General features: G+C 33.5%; 1 protein-coding gene across 2 annotated transcripts; it reads right to left on the minus strand.

Moving 5' to 3' along the window:
• Window positions 1–229: 229 nt before the first annotated feature.
• On the minus strand, window positions 230–23,114 carry LOC110667237 (ubiquitin carboxyl-terminal hydrolase 5). 2 transcript variants are annotated; one of them, XM_058132054.1, is made up of 15 exons: window positions 22,750–23,111; window positions 21,707–21,955; window positions 21,194–21,338; window positions 20,574–20,633; window positions 20,315–20,410; window positions 12,332–12,362; window positions 11,943–12,223; window positions 6,838–6,978; window positions 6,585–6,755; window positions 5,533–5,790; window positions 5,294–5,442; window positions 4,590–5,159; window positions 4,096–4,369; window positions 3,496–3,714; window positions 230–509 (listed from the first exon to the last, which is right to left on the minus strand). In XM_058132054.1, exons 1-14 carry the CDS (start codon window positions 22,887–22,889, stop codon window positions 3,541–3,543), a joined length of 2,739 nt encoding a protein of 912 aa, XP_057988037.1. In that variant the 5' UTR covers window positions 22,890–23,111; the 3' UTR covers window positions 230–509; window positions 3,496–3,540. The 2 variants fall into 2 exon arrangements, with proteins under 2 accessions (XP_057988037.1, XP_057988036.1); XM_058132053.1 differs by having other exon boundaries at window positions 11,943–12,362; window positions 22,750–23,114.
• Between the last annotated feature and the right edge of the window lie 937 nt (window positions 23,115–24,051).

Below are 24,051 nucleotides of genomic sequence, written 5' to 3' on the forward strand. Positions count from 1 at the left end.
ATATATAGATAAACACATTCTAAAACATACATTATTTTTAATTAATTTTAAGAATTTTTATAGAATTTTTCAATTTATTTTCGATTCTCAATTCAAAAAATGAAGATTTTATTTGTCAAATCAAATCTTGATTTAACAACTATAATATTTCTTCACTAGGGATATAAATTTCTATTGTTCTATAGGAGAAAAAGAAAAGGAAAAATAATAAAACAAATAAAGAAAAAAATAATAAAAAAATGATAATTCTTGTACTAGGCTCTTTTTCCCCCTTCCATGTTAAATTAGTCTACAAAATCCGAGTCTAGAGAGTTTCATCACATACAAATATATTATATTAACAACTGTTGATACCCTGGATACAAATACAATGCCGCCTAAACAATTACCTTCAGAATTAGTACAGACCTTTTCTCCTGATGCTTAAGATAGCTAAGCTTCACAACTTCCTGCAATGCAATGGCCTCAGCGGCAGTTGCATGTGTTTTCACAGCGTAAGGCATATGAACCTGCAGATATAACATTATTAGATTTTTTTTTTCATATATAGAAAAGCAATCTACTAAAACATGAACATTGACAAGGAGACAGAGATAGTACAAATATAAACAAGACACATATTGAGCTCAAGAAAGTTCAAATTCAAATCAAACAACTAGCCAATGTTATCTGCGCTTAGTGGTTCCAAATAGAATTTTCTATCCCATGCTGGACTGGTAGGCCTAACAAATGTGAAGATGACCACGAGCAACAGCTAATGAAATATACATTTTATGTTTGGGTGGGGCTATTGTCTGTTTGTCAGACCACTTAATGCGATGATGTTTACCTTCCTACTACATCCTTATCGACTTCCTAATATATCTTTAATTTTTAACTTCTACCACCACTGTTTAACATCAAACATTTATACTTTAAGCTGCATAATTGCAGCTGCTCTGCTTCTTCTTGACCCTCCCATTAAAAATATATAACATATAATCAGCAGAATGTATACATGATTAACAAATATAATTCACTGAACACGATAATAAAAAGAAGAGAGGCTTAGAGCTCCCAGGTTAATGTCAATATCTCTAAAGCATCCTCAAAGAAGGCCAGCAAATATGCCACCAACCATGGAGAATCTGTTCAAAAGGGTACTGCAGCAACAGGTGCTTCCAATGCTAAAATGGATATTATGGCAGGAGGGATAAATGGAATGGAGTTGGCCAAGACAGATGGAACAGATGTAATAACAGTCAAAGCTGGTGCTGCTGCCAGTTCAGAAGAAGCAGCACTCATGAAGCCACTGGCAATTTAAATGAATGGTGCTGAAGATGATGAATTTTGTAGATTACCATGGTGGATCAAAACACCAATTCCATTTTGAGTATGATGGAAAATCTAACAACTTTTGCTAAGGATGTAATTCAATCTTCAATCAGAAAAAAATAAATAAATAAAATAAAATGAAGAAACAGGCAGTGTTGTCAAAAATGCTAGGTGGCCTTAAGGCGAGAAGGTCCTCCAGCGCCCGAGCAAAGTGAGGCGTTAATTTATTCTAAAATAGTAAATAATTAAATATACAACGTAAAACAGTCTACCATATTATACAATCAATAAATTGCCAAATTTTATATTCATATTTCATAATATATTATGTGTTTTAAACTTTAAAATCAAAAGCATTCCTCCAATAATACAAAACGTTAAAGCAAAAACCATAAAACACATAATATAATTCAAAATTCTAAATGCATTGTTCAATTTCATTCATTATGTCATGCAAACTCAAAATCCTAATTGTATAGTCATCATGTAGATCCCAAAAGGTGAAACAAATCAGCTTTTCTCTTTCTCAACTTTATTTTTTTTAATTTCTCCCATTTTTCTCGCCTAGGGGCTCCTCACCTCTCCTCGGCAATGCCTAGTTGAAGGCGCCTCACCTACAGGCCTCCCAAGCAAGGTGCCTGGAGTCCTCTAGGTGAGCTGCTTGGATTTTGCCTAAAACGAAATATTTTAACGGTAATACATCAACTCTAAAATGGAATAATAATAATTATGCTAAAAATATATAACTAAAAGTGAATAAAATAATAATAACAATAATCAACTATTATAAAATGAGAATATCTATTTAGAATACTTTTTATAATAAAAAAAATTAAAAATAAATATATAAAAGGAGAAGAAAAAAAAAAGGACCATGGGAAGTATCCAGGGTTAAAAAATAAAGCTAAAATATGAATGCTTTAAAATTTGTGTAGATCATTGTACCCTTTTATTCCCACCCTTGATTTTGGCATAGTTAAAGAACTGAATTGCTTGCTAGTTAAGGTACATGCTTTTTGGTCTCCGTTTACATGATTTGCTTCTTGAACCGATTCTCAAATCTAATTCTCATAATTTCCAACTCTGATTTCTAGGTTAGGGATTGTAATTTTGGATAGATAACTAGAAAAAAAATTCAATCACTTTAGCTAAAATTCAAATATTTTGTAATATTAAATGTTGATCCTTTCATAAATGGTACTATTGTTGTTGTTCCGATACCAAATTTTTTTTTTTTTTTTGAATCTATTTTTACTTTTTATTTTTGTCTTCAACATATTTGATAAAATGTCTCAACAAATTTATGTTTTTATATGTTTCAATTTATAAGTGATTGACTAACTGTATTTTTTTATAATATATAATAGATTCTTGATTGACAAAGCATAATTAGTCTAAAATTGGAACGATTATATGGCAAAATCTTCTTACTTTAAGTTATGTGCACTAGTGAGTCTTGGTGGTGGCTCCTAGAAAGCTTGAGTGATAGTTTATTTATATCAACATTATTAAATTTATATTGCTTAAATATTTTTCTTAAATTAGTTGTGTAGACCTAGGGTGCAGTATGTACATTTTTTGTTAAATCTTTCCTCATTATCTAAAATTAATCAAAAATATGATTGATTAAAAAAAATGTTGATTATTGTTTGACAAAATTGCAATTTATAAATTTTTATTAACTACAATAATTATATCACCATTTAAATTTTGGTCCCTCTATATTTAATCCTGTAGCCTGCCTCTAGAATAACCATATTTTTATCAAAGTATAAAATACTTTAGTCTCTAAAAATCTTTTGTCTCTACAGTAAAACACTTTAGTCCCTCAAATCCTTTCATCCCTAATGTTTCAAAATTAGTTCCTTTGGTCCCTAAAATTTGTTAAAAGCTCTAGACCTTACTCTTGATGTATAGTACTGAACTTTTTTTTCATTACAATTTAGTTACTAAAATTTAATTGCACCTAATCTCTAAATTTTTAAACTATAAAACATTTCTCTCAAAATCTTATATTTTTCTCTTATTTTAGTATAAAAGATGAAGCCAAGTCTCATAGGGGTTTTTAATATTTTCCTTCCAGTTATTAAAGTTACACTTCAAGACAATATTTCCTTCTAGTTATTAAACTTTAAGACAATATTTTCCTTCCAGTTACACTTCACAAGAGCACCCACATACCTGGCTCTTGCAACAGTATGGCAAGAAGTACACATGTTCTTGGAGTTACTTTTGGGATGAGTGGTGACCCTCGGAAGGCTTTCCTCCATTTCTATTGGCACCATTACCCTTCACTTTGCGATAAAATAGAACATATGCAGCAGCTGTCTTGACTTCATCTTCACTTATGGGTGATATGTGGCTGTCATCAAAATTGTACCACCTTTTCTCATCCAGAAGCTGCACGTTACAGAAATAAAATAAAGTGACATAAAATGAAGTAATGTGATTATAGAAAGGTGAACTGAAAAGCCAACTAGTGGAAAGCTATGTAATACTGCCTCAAGGTTAAATTAATAAAGGAAAAAATTGCTGTTATATAAGATAGCCAGCAAATTATAGCATTATTTAATTGCATTTGTTAATTTTATTCAACTACTTGAATATATATTCATTTAATGCACTTTGCCAAACAAATAAAAGAAGATTAGCAACAAGCCACAACCATTACACTATATCTTAAAAAATGTCCTAGAACTCTGAAATTGAGCCAAAATATTCCAAATGTTGCACACCCATCTTCAGAATCCTGCACCTACTATCAGTTCATTCTGTACTCACCTTGATATGAGCCGTATAGTGCCCACTTCCCATGCCACCATAATGGTTGGTTAAGGCATAAAGTTCATAGAGCTGACGTTGGGTGCTGTTCTTGTTGGCTACATAACTTGTCAAGTCCAAGTCATGAATGGGAAAATTGACAAAAGTTTCCAGTTTATGCTTCATTGACCTGCTATAGGAGAACCTTTTCAAGTGGATGACCAACACTTCAGGAAGCCTCCATAAGTCGAGCTTTTTACTTGCTTGCCGTCGTTCTTTGCATTGTGGACATAACCTTTGTAAGATACATTCAGATTAGTCCCTTATTGCAATTTCCTTTCCCTTAGCATTCATCATTTAGATGTCATTTAATAAAATTACAATTATTTTATGATATTCAGTCCATAAAAATAAAAAGTGAGAACACTAAATAATTAAGTATTGATTAGCATTTAGACAAAGCTGATTTTAGCGGAAAGAATTTTAAAAAAAAAAAAAAAAAAAAAACCACTAACCACATGTCTTCAGGCACCAAGGGCTCTTCACGCAGAAAAGCTTCTAGACAGGTGTACAAGGAGAGAGGTTCAGTACGAGCTTTCTTATTCACAGGTCCATATTTGAGCACTTCAGGTAAGTTTTCCATGTAATGGGTATCAAACTTCTCTAAGAGCTCCTGAGACCAATCTACATATACTACTATTGATGTTGCTGATGAGGACAATCTGATGGCCTTCTCTTCTCCCACTGAAAGATCAATGCATGCATTATTTTCATCAACTAGCTGAAGTGGTAGTTTCAACAATGTCAATGCCTTGGAAGTACTATTCATCATAGAATCTGATAAAGGATCTGCACATGCTTCACCAGAGCTGCTGTCATGGCATGCATCTGATGCCGCCACCAAGGTGTTGGAATCAGCAATGTCATCATGTCTCAAACTCTCAGCTCTTAGAAAAGGGGAGAGCATTTTGTAAACTTCAGTCTGTATATCACCTCTTGTAATTACATCATCACATGAGATTGATGATAAAAGAGGTGTACCATAAGGTTTCCACTGTGACACAGTTTGGGAATCATTTGTTTCCCTGTCATACAACAATGAAAGTATATAACATATTACTAATGCAGATTCATAAAGGCAAATACCATTATAAACTAATAAAAGAAAACGCTTACAAAGAGTGCAGGATATGAAAATCCAAGTGAAAATAATACATACCGTTCTTGACGGCGATGTATCAACCTAAGCACAAGTGTTTTCTTTACCAACTTTGGAATCTTGTAGGCAGCAAGGTGGTCATCATCTTTGATCGTGGATAAAGATATTAAAGGGTCTTCTAGAAACCTTTGAAATAAATGGTTTCGTACCTGTTAAGCACCACATTTAAATAAGTAAACCCACTTTGATTCTTGTCTATAAAACAATCAACAAAAGTCACATTGCTTAGTCTTACAAACCTCAACAAGTTTAAGCTCTTCATTGTTCTTTAAGGAACAAGAATTGCTAAGTGCATGGATCAAGTCTCTACATCGTCCATGCTTCGGGACAGTCACTGTGCAAGCAAATGGCATGGTGCTTCCATCACAAGAAAAAACTGTCACTGTAATAGATCGGGTAGTGGTGGATTGGAGTGGCAAAGAAAGGTACATGAAGGGATCAAATGTGACAGAGACTTTATTGCACACTGGGCAAACCAACGTTGACTTGTATTGCCCCTGTCCAACAGTGAAGAGGCAAAAACATGAATGTGGAAATAAGTTCAGAAATTGTGTTTACAATGGTACACAATTAATTTCTGTATAGTAAATAATAATATGTAGTTCACATCTTAATGCAAAACAACAAATACCATTCTTCCTGAACCTAAGATCCAAATAACATTCTATATATCAACTTTTAACCGACCCCATCTTAATCCCTGACCACTGGCCAACTGCGGACAGGACATGCCTAAGGCTTTATGCATTCTCTAGTTACATAGAACTAAGTAATACATTACACTCCAAGCTGTATGGTAACTTCTAATAATGTGAAGAATGGCAGCATTCTCACTATTATAAGTTTCTATTAAACTTTGTGGAGTTTCAAAATCAAATAAGCTAAGAATTAGACCAAACAACAGGATTAGCACAATCAACATAATTATCGTGGAAAGTCAATATGTAATTTATATATTCCTATTTAATTGTGTAGCGTAATTTTAGTGATTTTATTCTTTTCCTATTTAGGGATTGTAGTTGTATGTATGTGCATGTATTATGAATGAATAAAATTAAAGATTTCTAGTTCAAAATTAACAACGATGAACAAAAAATTGTCAGATAGGACAGTAGGATTGAACAATTTTTCACACAACAAAAGAATAGGGGGATAAATTGTTTCCAATGCACATAATTATTCACCATGGATGATAAGATGTAATGCTAGAATTATAGAAGTAAACAAGTTTTAGACTTTAGACTTTTGAAGTAAACAAGTAACAAGTTTAAAGTATCAAAATGACACTCACTTGGCACACATCAACAATTATAGAATCATTACGAGCAATGTGATTTGCCCAGTACTCATCAGCAACTTCTTCATCTGGACGACCATCAGCATCTCTAGACTTTATGTAAGGTCTGTGTTTGACGCGATTCAAATCTTCATGAAGACCATCTAGGAGAAATGCTAAAAGCTCCTGAGACAATCACAAACCTTTTAAACTAAGCGAGGAGCAAGAAAACCACAGAAGGAGTGAACACTGCATTTCACTTGAGAACCTGAGAATCATGCTGATTGTACCCACTAAATTGAGGTGCAAAACGAGCCAGCTTTGCTTTAAATTGGCGAGGAGGAATTGCTGTCCGACCAGGTGCCCAAAGCTTTCGGAGTAACTCACCAAATGCTAGTGCTAGTTCACCCTAAAACATGAACAATTTAATTTGATAGATTTTAACATGATAGTGATAAAATCATGTTATGGTACTTCAAGAATGGCAGCTAAAATTTTTAGAAGCAAATAATATCAACAAATATCAGTTACAACATATTAGGAAAATATCTACTAGAATGGAACTCATACATGAAGGCATAAACCATCACACCTCAAGGTTATGTCTATAAAGTTAGCTAGAAACTGCTTCCCAATTAAAGATTATAATCCAAGACACTAATGGAATTCAACAGCAGTAAAAATGTAAGAGTAGATGTTCCAATGCCCACATTTGGAATGTATGTTTATCTGATATGGGATGGTGAACACCAAAGAGAAGAAAAAGAATATATGTTTTCATATCCACATGGATCATTCCGATTTCCATATACTTTTCAGCCTTCTACTTGATTAAGTTACTCAAAACTCAAAAGACCTGATTCTAGTGTTTTTAATTTAACCATCATTCAAAAATAGAATGTTTGCAATTGACCACTATGTAAAGTAGGCTCTAGTAAAACACACTAAACCTTCAAAAGTACTAAATTCTTAGTCAACCCATATAACTTGTGCAATACAACAAGATTAAGCTCCAATCAGATGTAAGAATTCAAAGGCTTAAGCTCTGATCAGATGTAAGAATTCAAAGACATTTTCACTCAAAGTTATGTATTACTGATATTTTAGATGATCTGAGACCTCAATGCAACAACCACATCATGTGTTCCCAAAAGATGCTGGTCATCTCAATAGAAAATGCAGGTTTACATGCTAACTGGCAAGAAATGTATTTCTTTTCAAAAAAAGGTATAAGCACATGTCTGTGTGGAACACTAATAGTTCCCAACATTCCTGACAATTCCAACAGACACTCCAATAATAATGCTTGTATATTACAGCTCCAAATGCATACATATACTTTTAAAAGTAAACATATACCTCTAAATTAATGTTCCTTGGCACAAGATTTGAATTAATTACCAAATAATCAAGATTGAAAAATCTCAACCACGAACAAAATTACAGGCTAAGTAATTATAACCCTGAATTACTAGATCTATTTGCAAAAAGCAAGAACTGAAAATGCTTAAGTCTGCATAATACCTTAAATAAAATGGAGACAATCTCGAAGACTCAAATTAAACAAAACTACCAAAGACCACCACAGGATTTAATATAACCAAATCAAGAAAGCACAATTCATGCAAACTAGACACATGAAAGAACTCCATATCAAAAAGAACAAAACATGGATGCATTGACCTAACAACAAAATTTTTCTCAATCAATATATAAAGCTATTTCTTGCATGCCATAAAATAAAATAATAAAGTTTATTTATCAATAATCACTTACAGGAAAATTAATGGAGCTTGTGGATACCTTGGAAAGGAGAAGGGTGAATATTGCTTGCATTCAAGAGACTAAATGGGTAGGAAAGAAAAATAAGGAAGTGGGTAATTCAGGGTACAAATTGTGATTTACCGGAAAGGAGAGAAATAAGAACGGTGTGGGCATAATCATAGACAGGACGTTGAAAGATGCTGTAATAGCTGTGAAAAGAGTAGGAGATAGAATTATACTAGTAAAGCTGGCACTAGAAGGAGAAACAATAAATGTAGTTAGTACTTATGCTCCACAAATAGGACTAGATAGTGAGAGTAAACAAAAGTTTTGGGAAGATATGGATAATCTAATGCAAATCATACCGAATGAAGAGAATGTTTTCATCGGTCGATATTTGAATAGACATGTAGGAAGTGATAGCTAAGGCTATGAGAATGTTCATAGAGGTTTTGGAGTTGGCAACCGAAATGAGTGAGGGAAAAAGCATTTTGGATTTTGTTATGGAACACGACCTAATATTAGCAAATACCTACTTTATAAAAAGAGTCACATTTAGTGACTTTCAAAAGTCGGTAACATAGAAGCCAAATTGACTTCCTTTTAACCAGGAAGACAAATAGAGCTCTATGCAAGGATTGTAAGGTCATTCCGAGAGAGGCTTTAACAAGTCAACATCGGTTAATGGTCTTAGATGTCAAGTTTAGGAACAATTCAAGTAAGGTTAGAAGAAATAGTATAGCTCGAACAAAGTGGTGGGAGTTCAAAGAAGTAAAGTAAGTGCAGTTCAAAAATGAGCTTCTTGAGTCTAAAGCATGGAAGCTAGATATGGAGGCCAATGATATGTGGATACAGATGACATCAAAGATTAGAGAAGTAGCTAGAAAAGTACTTGGAGAGTTTAGAGGACATGGACCACCCTCAAAAGAGAAATGGTGGTGGAATGAGGAAGTACAAAAGGCAGTGAAGAGAAAGAATAGCATAAGAAATTACCTAAGTGTGATAATAATGAGACATATGAACAATACAAGATAGCAAATAAAGAAGCAAAAAAGGCAGTTAATCAAGCAAGAGCGCAGGCCTTTGAAAAGTTATATGAGAAACTTAGAACTAAAGAAGGGGAGAAAGATATTTATAGATTAGCAAGGAGGAGAGAAAAGAAATGTCAAGATCTTAATCAAGTTAGGTGCATTAAGGATAAATAAGGAAAAGTATTGGTGAAAGATAAGGACATTAAAGAAAGATGGAGAAATTATTTTGATGATCTTTTTAATAATAGTCAAAATAGTAATAGCGTGAATATAGACTATAGAGCAATAGAAAAGAATGTGAATTATACTAGAAGGATTAGATCTTTAAAAGTAAAGAAAGCACTTAAGAGAATGAAATTAGGTAAAGCCTGTGGACCCGATGGAATACCAATTGAACTGTGGAAGTGTTTGGGAGATATGGGAGTGACATGGTTAACTAAATTGTTTAATAAGATTCTAAATTCAAAGAAAATGCCTGATGAATAGAGGAGGAGTATTTTAGTACCTATTTTTAAAAATAAGGGAGATATACAGAGTTGCTCAAACTATAGGGAAATTAAAATCACGAGCCATACTATGAAGTTGTGGGAGAGAGTTGTGGAACATCGACTACGTCATGATACTTCTATCTCTCTCAATCAATTTGGCTTCATGCTTGGTCGTTCAACTATGGAAGCGATCTTTCTCATTAGAAGCTTAATGGAAAAATATAGAGATGCAAAGAAAGATTTACACATGATTTTTATCGATTTGGAGAAAGCTTATAATAGTGTTCCAAAAGATGTCTTATGGAGAGTATTAGAACAAAATGGGGTATCTATTAGGTACATACAAGTGTTGAATGACATGCATGAAAGAGCAACTACTATTATACGCACAGTGGGAGGGGACACAAAAGATTTTCCTATCTCAGTTGGATTACACCAAGGTTCAGCCGTAAGCCCTTATCTTTTTACATTAGTTTTAGATGAATTAACGAAATATATACAAGAGAGTATCCCTTGGTGCATAATGTTTGCGGATGATATAGTTCTGATAGATGAGACGAAAGAAGGAGTTAATAGAAAGCTAGAGCTTTGGAGAAGTACTCTAAAGTAAAGGGGCTTTAAGTTAAATAGAACGAAGACAGAATACATACATTGCAAGTTCAGTGAAGGCCAAACTAGTGATAGGGAAGGAGCTAGTTTGGATGGAGTTAGTTTGGATAGAGTGATACTGTCTCAAAGTAATCACTTTAAATATCTCGACTCAGTCCTTCAAGTATATGGGGGATGTGAGGAGAATGTTAGTCATAGGATTCAAGCCGGATGGTTGAAATGGAGACGTGCCACGGGAGTTTTATGTGATAGCAAGATTCCCAATAAGTTGAAAGGAAAATTTTACCGTACAGCCATACAACCGGCCATATTATATGGTAGTGAATGTTGAGCACTGAAAGAGTCGTATGTGTCTAAGATAAGAGTTGCGGAGATGAAAATGTTAAGATGGATGAGTGGCCATACTAGACTAGATAAAGTCCGTAATGAGAGTATTAGAGAAAAGGTAGGAGTGGTACGAATTGAGGATAAGTTGAGAGAAGGGAGTTGAGGTGGTTTGGTCATGTGAAGCGCATGCATACAGAGGCTCCAGTTAGACAAGTAGAGCATATTAGGGTAGAGTATAGAAAGAAAAGAAAGGGTAGACCTAAACTGACTTGGAGAAGAGTAGTACAACATGACCTAGAAGCATTACACATTTTCGATTATTTAACCCAAAATCGTTTAGAGTGGAGAAAGAGGATCCATATAGCCGACCCCAAATTTTTAGAATAAAGGCTTAGTTGAGTTGAGTTGAGTTGTATTTATCAATAAAAGTCAGCATTTTGCTACCAAACCCTAGCCTTTCCTATGGAATTTTAGGCTCTGTTTTGTTCTGAAGAATATGACTAGATTGTGGAAAATATTCTCCAAAGGAATGAAACATAATTCATTATTTGATTGTAACACTGAACATCAATTGAAGTTTACTATCTGGAATATGGAGCATATTGAAAATACTAATAAAATAATCTTTGCTTGATAAAGAAAAAACCATGGGAACAATTAAACCTATGAGGAGTACATATATTTTCACATGATTTAATTTACTTGAATTGAATGGGAAAATAAACAAAAAAGGTAAATTGTAGTGATTGCCAATGACTGGCAACAGCCAACAGCAACCAATAAGTTCTGGCAGTAGTCTGTGGTAGACATTGAATTAATAAGTAATCGAGTATATATCAATATATGGTTCTCTCGTGGGGTTCCCTCCATTGAGAGTTCAAAAAAGTCCAGAAAATGACATTATTTTGAAAATTGGAAGTCACTCTCCTTGAAAATTGTTGTTTTTCCCTTTGACCAAGAAAGAATTTTCCATTGACCGATTCTCCAATGCACCCCAAATACCAGAAAATTCAGACATACTTTTCAAGAAACTATTTTTCCACGAAACAAAAGGAGTCTAAGCAAAAAGATTTTAAGTGTTTTAAAATCAAGATAGAAAAAAGATAATTGCAATAAGTAGTAACTATTAGATTTCAATTGTATCTCAAACTTACCACCAAACCCAAGGGGTTTTGCCAATTTATCTCTTGACGATACTCCTCGCGGAAGTACTTCGCAAACTCAGGAGTATGAACAAGACATTGTATTGCACTATTCATAAAGCATGTGTTTCCAAGGTTATGCAACCCAATCAGGCCGCTAGAAGACCCCCTTGTACTGACACCACTAACCCCATATGCGTTATCCAACTCCCCAGCTGGAGATGTCGGGTTTTGACCTTGTGACAGCTCTGCACTGCAACTTCTTGAAGCACCCTTGCTTGCAGATAAACCTCCTGCAATTGATAAGCTTGACTTAGAAGGCTCTAAAAGAATAGAACTAGCTTCCTTCAGAGAAGATCCATCATCCTGAATAGGACGATTATAACCACTCAATGCAGTACCATTGACATTGTTAAGAACCTCCACCAGAATCTGTATATGTCACGATACAACAAAAGAACGAAAATTGTTAAAATGAGAAAATTTAGTTAATATACACTATCCAGAAAAGTTTTGAAAAACATATTCTAAAAGGAACTCAACAAAAAAATATATAAATAAATAACACACAGAAGAAGTTCACATACATGCTATTTCACATTAATTTGTTGCATGTGTATGTATTGATGTGTATCATTCTTTTCCCATTGTTTTCTGTAAGCATGCTAGTGACTTTTCACAAGGACCAACCAAATTGAAATTTGCCCTCCATAATGTAAACATAACAATAAATTTTAGACCGCAAAACACCAGCAATTACCAATTAAAAGCAAGTAATTAGATATCGTGACGACCTCCTATAAAAGTAATTTAAAAAAATTGATAAATGAAAAGAAAAGAAACAAAGAAGACAAATGAGGGGTTGCATGGAACAAGCGGTGTACTACACGCCTAACTATCCTCTCAAAAATAAATGTCTAGTCATTTTGAATAATCTACATGTGCAAATGCATGAAACATTGCAGGCTTTGGGAAGGGCTAAATGTACACAGCCTTCACCTTCCATACAAGGAGGCTCTTTCTTGATTTGAACCCACTGCCTCCAGTTTATAATGAGGTGATGTTACCATTACACAAAAGCTCAACCTCTAGAAAAACAACAAATAAGAAATTGTTGCACAATCAAAGTAGGGAAGTACCAAAATCATGAAGCATGCAATTAAAAATAATTACTAGAGAAGGATCATAAGCACATGTTAAAAGATCACCAAATCCCATGGAAAGCAAAACTAAAAACCCTCTAATTCTAAATTATTGAATGAATGTGTGGCAACAGGCTATTTGGTTAATAAATAATCCCTCACCATCTCAAAGTCAATATCATTCAATAATAATTTCAATTTCCAATTACTCGTTTCATCCAACCACATCAACCTAGATAATACAATCTTGTGCCATAAAGCCCATCAATGGACCTAGCAACTTGGAATTAGCCCTATATTACTTGCCCATCAAAGGAACAACACCTAGAATCTCCAAAATACACAACCAAATATTACCTATCACTCATTAGCGCCTTCATAGTAGAACAAATGAAGGAATGTTATTGGAAGATTATAAGATTGTTTAAAGCTTTCCATATAACATTTTCTACAAAACAACAATTATTATTGCTAATGTAGATAACAAAGACTGCATCATAAAATCCACAGCACTGCTACCACAAGGACTGCTATTTAAAGCCATGGATATAAATAGATCTCTTTTTTTTTTTTTTTTTGAAGATTTGAATTGATAATTCTACGCATTACATATCCTTTTTTTTTTTTGCTTTTAGCTTTATTATTCTCTTCATAATGGCTAGGAGACTCTTTCTTCGACCTTTTAATTTTTAAAAGCCACAATGAAAGAGGGATGACAGCTCTTATCACATTCCTTAAGGTTGCATTTGGTACAAGGAACAAGACAATACAAGATAAATAGCTGTTGTGTCTTATTTGTGCAGCTCCTTCATAATTTGCATTTGGATATTGATGCGAACTTGGTGTTTAACAGAGCTGAATAACAAAAAAGGATCCATATAACCAACCCAACTAGTTTAGGATGAAGACTTAATAGTAGTAGTTGTTGTTGTATGAGAAACGATAAAAATAAATTTAATGTGTGTGTGTGTGTGTATATATATATATATATATATATATATATATATATATATATATATATCTCGAAAAAACAAGTTTGCAGGCCAATCTTGTTAGTTCAAGTGCTTATGAGCTGGGTATAGGAACTCTTGGTACAGGGTTCAAGCCGTGGGGATGTTGCCTTGAAATTTAAATTTTTTTAGTGAAGGCAGAACCAGTTTACCTCTTTGAACCAGACCAGGTTACCAATTTTCCAACCAATTCGAAAGGGTCAATTCCAATTCTCTAAAAACAAGGGTTTTCATTATTTAAAAAAAAAAAAAAGGGTATTCAATGTAAACCGAACTGGCCATTGGTTTAGTTCCCAATTAAACCGGTCCAGTTTTAACAACTATGCAAACAATAGAGACTGCATCATAAAATTCACAGCACTGCAACCACAATGATTGCTATTTAAATCCATAGATATATATTTTCAAAAAAAATCCATGGATATAGAGTATGGATCTCTCTTTTTTTTATTTTTTGTTTTTGGAAGATTTGAATTGGTTATACTATACATTACATTTCCTTTTTTGGCTTTTAGATTTATTCTTCTCTACATGATGGCTAGGGGACTGTAAAGTAATAGGTCTGAATCAATCTCAAGGAAGGGGCTTGAAACAGAATTCTCAGAGAACTTAAGAGAAACAGTGAGATTAGGTGAGAAAAGAATAGAACAAGATGAGAAGAGAAAAGAGCATAGAGATGAGAGAAATTATTATTGAATAGCATTCTTTGAATGAGTTGATATAGGTATGACTTCTTCCTTTTATACACAGTTAGTAACTGTTTCCCAACAACTCCTTAACAATCTCCAGACAACCAGAACTACCTCTAACTACTTGAGGCCTTTCCCTCCAAAAGTTGTTACAAGAGTTTCCCCCCTATTCTAACCACCCGACCCCTGCCACTATCTATTCTTTTTACTTCTTCTATAATATGTAACAATACCCTCCCCAAGAGAATCTTCTTGTCCCCAAGAAGATGAAAATTCTGTAAATTGAGCCAGGACGAATGATTGATCCCCCAAGTAGCTTCTTCTGCTGGAAGTTGAAGCCACTTAGAAGGCCATGAAGAACTTGCAAGTTATCCCTGGTAAATCAGTTGAAGCAAAAGTGGATGTAGCAAAATTGTTACCAGAACTACTACTGAACTGGGGAAGTTGTACACAAATTATCTCTCACCCATTGACTGGATTGTATTTTCTTCCTCTGTCTCCTCCAAATTTCAAATTCCTTTTCTTTGAGCAGTAAATGATTGTAATATCTTAAAAGACACATTTTCTTCCTCTGTCTACTCCAATTTTCAAATTCATTCTCTTTCTGTCTACTCCAAATTTCAAATTCATTCTCTTTGAGGATTATATGACTACATGATGTCAACTCAATTTTACTATCCCAAAAATTGCGATGCTCCTTTCCACATATCTCTTCTTCATAATATCCAGCTGCATATTCCCCTAGAAAAATCTTGCTAGAACTAAAAGGGAATCGGTGGTCTGGCTTCACAACAAAGACATGTTCAAGAGATTCTGAATTTTTTTCTTCAAAATTGACTTCAGATTTACCTCCTATTTTCTCCACTGCAAACTCTGGTTGTCCGTCATCCTCCTCCCCATCATTTTCCTCCTTAGAATCTTCATTCACACCAAATATATCAGCAAGAAAATCCTGCTCCTGCTCCTGCTCAGTGCCCTTGTCATTCTTGTTGAAACTTCACAGGAAGTATTTTGGTCTTCATTTGATTTGTCATAATTTCCAAGAAGTTGATCTTCATCAATTATATGTTTATCTTCATTCTCAGCTGCCGATCCATTGCTAACAATTCCTCCTTGCTGCTGGTTGACTTTCTCCTTTGGATTAGGGAGAATATCCTTACTCCCAAGGACAGCAACAGAGTTTCCCTCTTCTTCATTTACTCCAGAACCACTTCCTTTACTTTTATCAGGCAAAGAATCCCCAAAAATGGCTCGCAACTCCTCTCTGATCATCCTTCTAATCTCTATCGCACTCTGCAAGGTATGCTGCTTCATTTCCTCGCTCAAATCATCCCTACCCTTCTTGGATTCTGCCTGCAAAACCCTAACTAATTCCTCCAACTTAGAGATCCTTGAGTCTTGAGTAACTATCCCAGATCTAGTCATTCTTGTGATACCAATGGAATGGATTGGAAGCAAAATTCACACGTGAAGAACTTCAAGAAGCAAAGAAAATCAGGAAAAGGTAGAAATTTGATTATAGGGAAACAGAAAAAGAACTCAAGGAAAGGAAATTTTAAGGGAAAATAAAGAAAATAGGAAGAAGAAATTAGGGAAAAAGTGGAGGAAGAAACAGGTTTCTTAAAATTCTAAGAATTTCAAGAAACATGTTTCTTAAAATGCAAGAAGTGAAAAATTAAAGAAGAAAAATAGAAGAAAGAACCGGAAATTAACAGAAGAAGAAAGAAATTTGATTCAAGAATTTCAAGAAAGAAAGAACAGAAAAGAAATCTGAATAGAGGAAAGGGAAGAGAAATAGAAGAAAGGAGGAGAGGAAGAAGAGGAAGAGAGAGAGAAGAAAATAGCATAAAGAAACATGGAATTGTGGAATACTTCCATTGATCTGTTCAGGCTTGTGACTCCAGCAAGAAGGATTGGAAGCGAACCCAGCTCAAAATAGGGCTCTGATACCAAATGTAAAGTAATAGGTCTGAATCAATCTCAAGGAAGGGGATTGAAACAGAATTCTCAGAGAACTTAAGCGAAACAATGAGATTAGGTGAGAAAAGAATAGAACAAGATGAGAAGAGAAAGAGCATAGAGATGAGAGAAATTATTATTGAATAGCATTCTTTGAATGAGTTGATATAGGTATGACTTCTTCCTTTTATAAACAGCAGTAACTGTTTCCTAACAACTCCTTAACAATCTCCAGACAACCAGAACTACCTCTAACTACTGGAGGCCTTTCCCTCCAAAAGTTGTTACAGGAGTTTCCCTCCTATTCTAACCACCCGACCCCTGCCACTATCTATTCTTTTTCCTTCTTCTATAATATGTAACAGGGAAACTTGCACCTTTTAATTTTTAAGAGCAACAATGAAAGAGGGATGAAAACTCTTATAGCATTTCTTAAGGTTGCATTTGGTACAAGGAACATGACAAGATAAGAAAAGACAATAAAAGACAAATAGTGCAGGTGTCTTATATGTTAGTATATGTGCTTTGCCGCCGCCAATCACATGGTTGCAAGTGCAGTGATATTATTCATGTAACACATGTTTCATTTATATTAATAAAGGCATTCTTTTATCTTTAATATTCATTTTTTTTTTTTTAATAAATGTAGAGCAAAGATAAAATTTGTGGGATAATTGTGCTTTGCAAAGGAAATTATAAAGTTGTTCAGTGTTATTAAGGCGAAAGGCGACACTGAGGCGATAGGGTATCCCATAGCCTTAGGCAAGAGGCAAGAGGCGAGGCAAATGCCTTTTTGAAGCAAGGAACTGTAACCTAAATTGCCTAATTTATATATATATATATATATATATATACACACACACACACACACACACACTTCTAACATAAAAATTCATTCATTTAACTGGTTTAATAAGTAAAAAAGGACATTAAATTACCATTTGCAAATACACAATACCCATTTATCCTAAACCAAGAGGAGCATATCAAACTTCCCACTAATGGGACCTAAACCATTTTAAAATTAAATTAATTAACCATTCTAAATGAGAGTCACAATATCCATTTAATAAAAATCATATAACGATTGACAATAACAAAATGCATATCTCAATACCCATATAATAAACAATAAGAAACAACAAATTAACCAAAAAAAAAGTGCTACTGCTTGATAAAAATGGAGTAACTCTCTATAAGAGAAGAAAGCATAGAAAAGATAAGAAAAAAAAACAAAAAGAAAAAAAAAAGGGAAAATAAGTTGGAGAGAAAAGAAAAAATGGCGTTCTCCAAGTCTGCTGGTGAGAGGAAAACGACAGTTGAGAGGGGAGAAGAATACAGAAGAAGAATAGAGGAGAGAGAGAGTAAAGAAGGTGAAGAAGGGAGAGAGAGAGAGAGTGGGAGAGAGAGAGAGAGAGAGAGAGGAAAAATACCTTGTCTGGTGCCATTCTGCAAGTCTGTTGGTGACATGAGTTTAGGATTCTTTTTTTTTTTTGTATTTTTATGCTGTTTAAAAAAAAAATTAAAAAGGGAAAATGGATGTTTCTTCAATCAGGCGACGCCTTGGTTGCCCGAAGCCCCTCGCCTTAGCAATCTCGGGCGCGCGCCTCCTTCAAGTTACCTCGCCTCAACCAGGCGAGGTGCCATGGGCTCGCCTCGCCTCGCCTCGCCTGGTGCCTTTTATTGCCTTTAATAACACTGAAGTTGTTATAATTATGATATTCTTACTGCATTAAAGCATTGTCCCCAAATATTCTTGATTGATGCTCTATCAAGATTGGACATTGATTAGAGCTGTAAAGACCAATATATGCTATATCTTTTCCTTTGTGAAAAGAAGCAGCTATTCTCATAAGCTGAGGAGTGTGAGATACCAAAGACTAAGGTGTAGGTGCATGTTTAATGACAAGTTCATTAAATTGATCCGTATGAGGATTCTAAATGAAGGACTACCTGTGTTATAATGAAATTTGAATAGGAACCATAAATAGAGATTAATTAGGATTATAAAAAGAATATTTCATATAAAGATTTATATTTTATTTTAATTATAATTAAAGGTCTTTTAGTAAATTCATATATTTTATCATGTACTTTTTAGTCAATTCACAAGTTTGCCCCTCATTCATACTTTTATATATATTACATTATAAATAAATATTATAAAATCAATAATCTTTTATAAAAATAATAATAATTTATTATTAATAAATAGTTTTATATATTTTATAAATTAATTAATAAAATAAATGTCGCTAAATTCCAATATGCAAATTTATTTCTAAAAGATAATTTAAATTTTTAATTGGGATTAAAAGAATAATATTTTGTAATAAAAAAAAAACTTAGAATAATAGTCTTATGGTAATAAAATTTATTTATATCAACGAAAAATTTGATATGCTAAAATTTTACAGCACAATAAAATTAGAAAAAATTGACACCTTGGCATTCTAAGAGAACATGAGAATATATATATATATATATATATATATATATGTATGTATTTCAAGTCACACAATTATATTATAGAAATATGGGCACAGTAAATTCCATGTCATAACTTGGCCAAATAGAGAAATCTTATAGTCTCCACATGAGCACACAGATTCAACTCCGAGAACAGGCTGAAGATATTGGTTTCTTTTTTTAATGAGGGTTATGTGGCAGTAGCCTAAAAGTGCTAAACCCAAATCATCCTCCTGAAAACCATTTAACCCATTAAACCATGACTGGATCAACTGCTTCAATGGGTAACTGGCCTGCTTAGCGGGTTAATTTTGATTCTTTAACTGAAAGGTTTATTAACTAGACCGGATAGTGGTCCAGCTCCTAGGTATTCTGGTCCAGTTCCTAGGTATTCTGGTCCAACCAACCAGTCTGATCTGGTTTTGAAAATTCTGGTTTTATTAACTTTGACCATCTTCCGTAAAAAATATATAATATGCCTATTTAGTATTTTTAAGAATTTAAGTCCTAGTTTTACTTGGACAAGCTTATCAAAATAGGAATCCTAAAATTACTATGAAGTACTTTAAATACAAGGAAATAAGACCTAAACTAACTAAATTACAACAATCACAAAATTTTGGTTATAAACAATATTATAATCGTAATAGGTTTGTAGTGTTATAAAGGAATGCATGGATATTTCTGTGCACCAATTGCTAGATAAGGCATTGTTTTTCAGTTTTTTTATAATGCTCTACCTTTAGGGTTTTTCCAGAAGTTTCTTTAACTTTCACTCAAAAAAATTGGAGATAAAGTATGTTTTAACAGTGCTTTTTCATTGAGTTGGTTTTTTAAGTATTTAGCAGGAGTATGTCTTATCTTTGTTTTTGTACTTATTTTCTCTTCATTCTCAATTAAGATTCTTATTTTTATTTAAAAAGAAAAAGAATTCAGGCATCGGATAACACAGTAGGGTATTAACAATATACAATTTTGAAAACCTACAAATGCATTATAGAAACACACACATCGTACTAAATGAAAGCAAGTTACATGTATGTGAACAAATTACCTTATAACAAATGTAGTGCTTGTAAAAGGCTAATAAGTTGCTTAATATAAAAGAGACTTACATCCTGATCCATCTGTATGTTGGCATCATCAAGTGTTTTATCCATGTCATGCATCAAAGCATGCTTTCGGTGGCCATAGTAATCCCAAATGCAAACCTATCAAAGTAAGAATACCAAATAATAAGAAACTGAAAATAAACTGTCAATGAATATATAAATTTCAAAAACAAACAATGATTCTTTTTTTTTTTTTTTTTTTTTTTTTGGGGGGGGGGGGGGGTGTTGATAAAGAAAAGACAGGAATATTTCAAGCCTTTACTTGTTCTGAATTGAGATAAAAAATCTCACAAGCTCTTCTATGAAGCTCCCCAATTGTCTCCTGCCAAAATGATAATTTCTTGGATAAATGAATATGGTATATACTCATTGGACTGCTTGATAAAGTGAAGCTTAGCAATAATTTACAAGTTTTAGCGCTGAAATTATTAGTTTTGAATTGAAGCTGTTTGAAATACTAACATTAAAGCATTAGCTATTATTATTTGATAATCAAATTTGTAACAAGTAAATGCCAAAATTAAAATCATTCAAAATAAAAGAGACTGTGGCCAGCAGCCATGGTTTGGTGATGACAATATTAGTTGCAATCATGCTAATGGTAATCTCAATAGCTAATTATTTACAGCAGATATTTTCTATAATTGTTTTTAAGTGGTTTTTGTTGATAGTTAAGTGCCTCCCTCAATAGTGTATGTTATGAAACACACTTAACATGCTAGCTATTGAAATTAAAAACCCTATCACACCTATATGATTAAGTGCTGAAAACTCTAACTTCCAGTGCCAAAAGGGGCATCAAAGATAGCATTGACTGTTTCTCATTATAAACACAGAGTCACTAAAGAAATTTGTAAATGATGTTGCATCTCAAGCTCACACCTTCTTGCTTATTCTTATTGCAGAGTGATCACCCTTAGGTGTAACCAGCAGTTGAAGACGGAGAGGATACACCTCCACAGCTAATTCTGTCTGAGAAAGACCTGAACTGATTACTTTTCGTGCCAATGTTGGACCACCTCCATACCTGCACAGCCAAAAAGTAATAACATCAGTACCTTAATACTTCTTACAGAAGACAGTGCAGCTGTATGTATCTTCCAACTAGCTGTATATATCTTCCAACTATATGTATAAGAGCAATTCCCTCATTTTAGTTTTTATCCTATCTAAAATGGCACATCAGATGATATTATATTCTCTATTGCCCACTGTGAAAGAGGAATGCAATATGTAGAATTGACCATAAAATATCCCACCGGAAGCTAAAACTTATAACCACCAATCCTTTCATTAAAACAAGAACATGTAGAGAATGCAAAATTTGATAAAAATAAGAACATAGACAGAATTGAAAGTCATGTCCACAATCTCATACAATCTGATGCAACTTACCATGAATACAACTGGTTCCAAACTTCTTGCGGAAGCAGTACATAATCACGGCCTTCTAATAAACTATCATGAATCTCAATGCCGACATGGGAGTCCTCTGAAGTTGCATCGTATATTAAATCAGAATTATCAATACTAGCAGGCCTCTTTGAAGAACCAACCAAATCACAATGTTCTAACAAAGAGGACCCATCATTTGTAATATTTTGCTGGTCTTGGTTCACATATTCAATCCAATGCTGCCACCACCTGTCAAGAAACCATAAGAAAAACATTTGAAAACATAATTTCACAATGTCAAAAGAAAATTTGTAGAGGATGTATCACACAAAATCTTTCAAACAAAACACTACATCAAAAGTTGTAGCCATCAAATATTTAAAAAAATTCTTTCAAACAAAACACTACATCAAAAGTTGTAGCCATCAAATATTTAAAAAAATTACTGATGAATTGACCCAACATTCTTTGCTTCTTCAAGAATAAGCCTCATCTTTCCTTGTATGCATTCCACATGCACCTATGCTTGTACAAAGAGAACAAAATAAAGAGCTACAGACATATGGAGCAGCTCAAGTATCAGAAAAACTCAGTAGCCTAATTCACTTCTCCTTGGAAAACAAATTAAAAAAAGAAAATTGTTATGGAAGCCCCACTCATCAAAACCAAATTCGATCTCAATATAATTTCCATTCAAGATCACACAGTCCAATATCTAAACTCATCAAGTGAACTCCCTAATACCCATTTGGAAGCTCAGAAAAGATGCACACAAACAGAGGTGGGTGGAGTGGAGAGAGACACTTCCAACTGCAGAAAGAATTTAAAATGGCATTCCAAAATGAAAATTTAACAATTTTTATGTTAATGCATATCAGTAGCAATTAGATGGTGATTAGCAAAAAGTCATCAAATTATTCTAGCAATTATTCTTTTTAAATTCAAGTAAACAACATAAATTACATTCAATTCATGGACTAAATACTGAAACTACCCAGAAAAAGAAAACAAAAAAAAAAAAAGAGGGAGAGAGGATTGGTTACCTCTGAGTGATTAAATAGAAGGTGTCACCTTCTTTGCTATTAGCCTCAGCGGAAATAGCAATGTCTCTAATCAAAACCCTCTCTTCCTCCGGCGTGAGCTCCCCACAGGCAGTGCTACTGCACATTGATACTTCCGTCATCGATTTTTTTTTGGAATTTGAAACAAGAAAACAATGTAAGCTTCAAGATTCGAAATTCTAACTTCTTGTCTTCTCTTGGATTTAGTTTATTTCATTTTCTCGGTAGCCAAACAGGGGTGTCAAGTCTCAATTGTCAATTGGTGGGAAATAAAAATCAGTTGCGTCAATCTGCGGGAGGGAGGCATGTTATGGGTCGATTTTCTTGATTGGGGATTTTCTTTTGGTTCGGTCGAACCGGATTAAGACCGAATCCAATTGTGGTCTCAAATTTTGCACAGTTAGTGCATACCATATAAAACACAGACAGATAATACATACCATAAAAACCCGAAACTAATAGGCAACAAATCCGCACGGATAATTGATACCGTATAAACATAGACAGGACACGTTAATTTTCAAAAAAATCAATACACTCTGTATAAAGTTTACTTGTAGCTAAATATTTTAATTTTGATGATAAAATTTAAATATAATAATAGTTTGTTTGTAATGCAATTTAATTATAATATTTTTGAGTTCAATTAATTAATATATTTGAAATATTAAATTAAATTATCAATTTGATGTGATCGGATACATAACTCAAACAGGTAAAAGAATAACGGTCTAATAATTAGTGGTTATTAATTATATAAAGTCAGATCAATTAAATAATTATCCTTATAGATGTATATTATTTATTAAACAGTTACAAATATACAATATTTAAAAATATCTATCAAAGATGAAGAACATGAAATGGAGCAGTGGCAAAATAGAAATGAAGTAGTGTGAGTCGGTGGCTGTGGAGATAATAAGTGGTTTTTGGGTGATTATGGGAGGTTACAAGAAGAGGGCAAGTCATGGAAATGGTAACCACCAAACTTGACCACCAAGCAGGCTTTTCTCTATAAATTGATGTGCTAGGCTTCAGAATGACAACAATAACCAATCAATTAACACATGATAAACACAATGTCTTAACTCAAACTTTTTCTAATTTATCAATTTCTTTACATTTTCAAGCGATTTTTACTTTTCAATTTAGCATTCAATTTCAATGCAAATTACAACTTTTTTGTTTATATTTCTTTTCAAACAATTTGCCCATTTAATTTTTAATACACAATTTATCTTTCCAGGATGATTTAATTTTCCTACCAAGCACTTATTTATTTTT

The sequence above is a fragment of the Hevea brasiliensis genome, chromosome 13, assembly GCF_030052815.1.
Source record: "Hevea brasiliensis isolate MT/VB/25A 57/8 chromosome 13, ASM3005281v1, whole genome shotgun sequence".
In the NCBI taxonomy this organism is placed as follows: domain Eukaryota; kingdom Viridiplantae; phylum Streptophyta; class Magnoliopsida; order Malpighiales; family Euphorbiaceae; genus Hevea; species Hevea brasiliensis.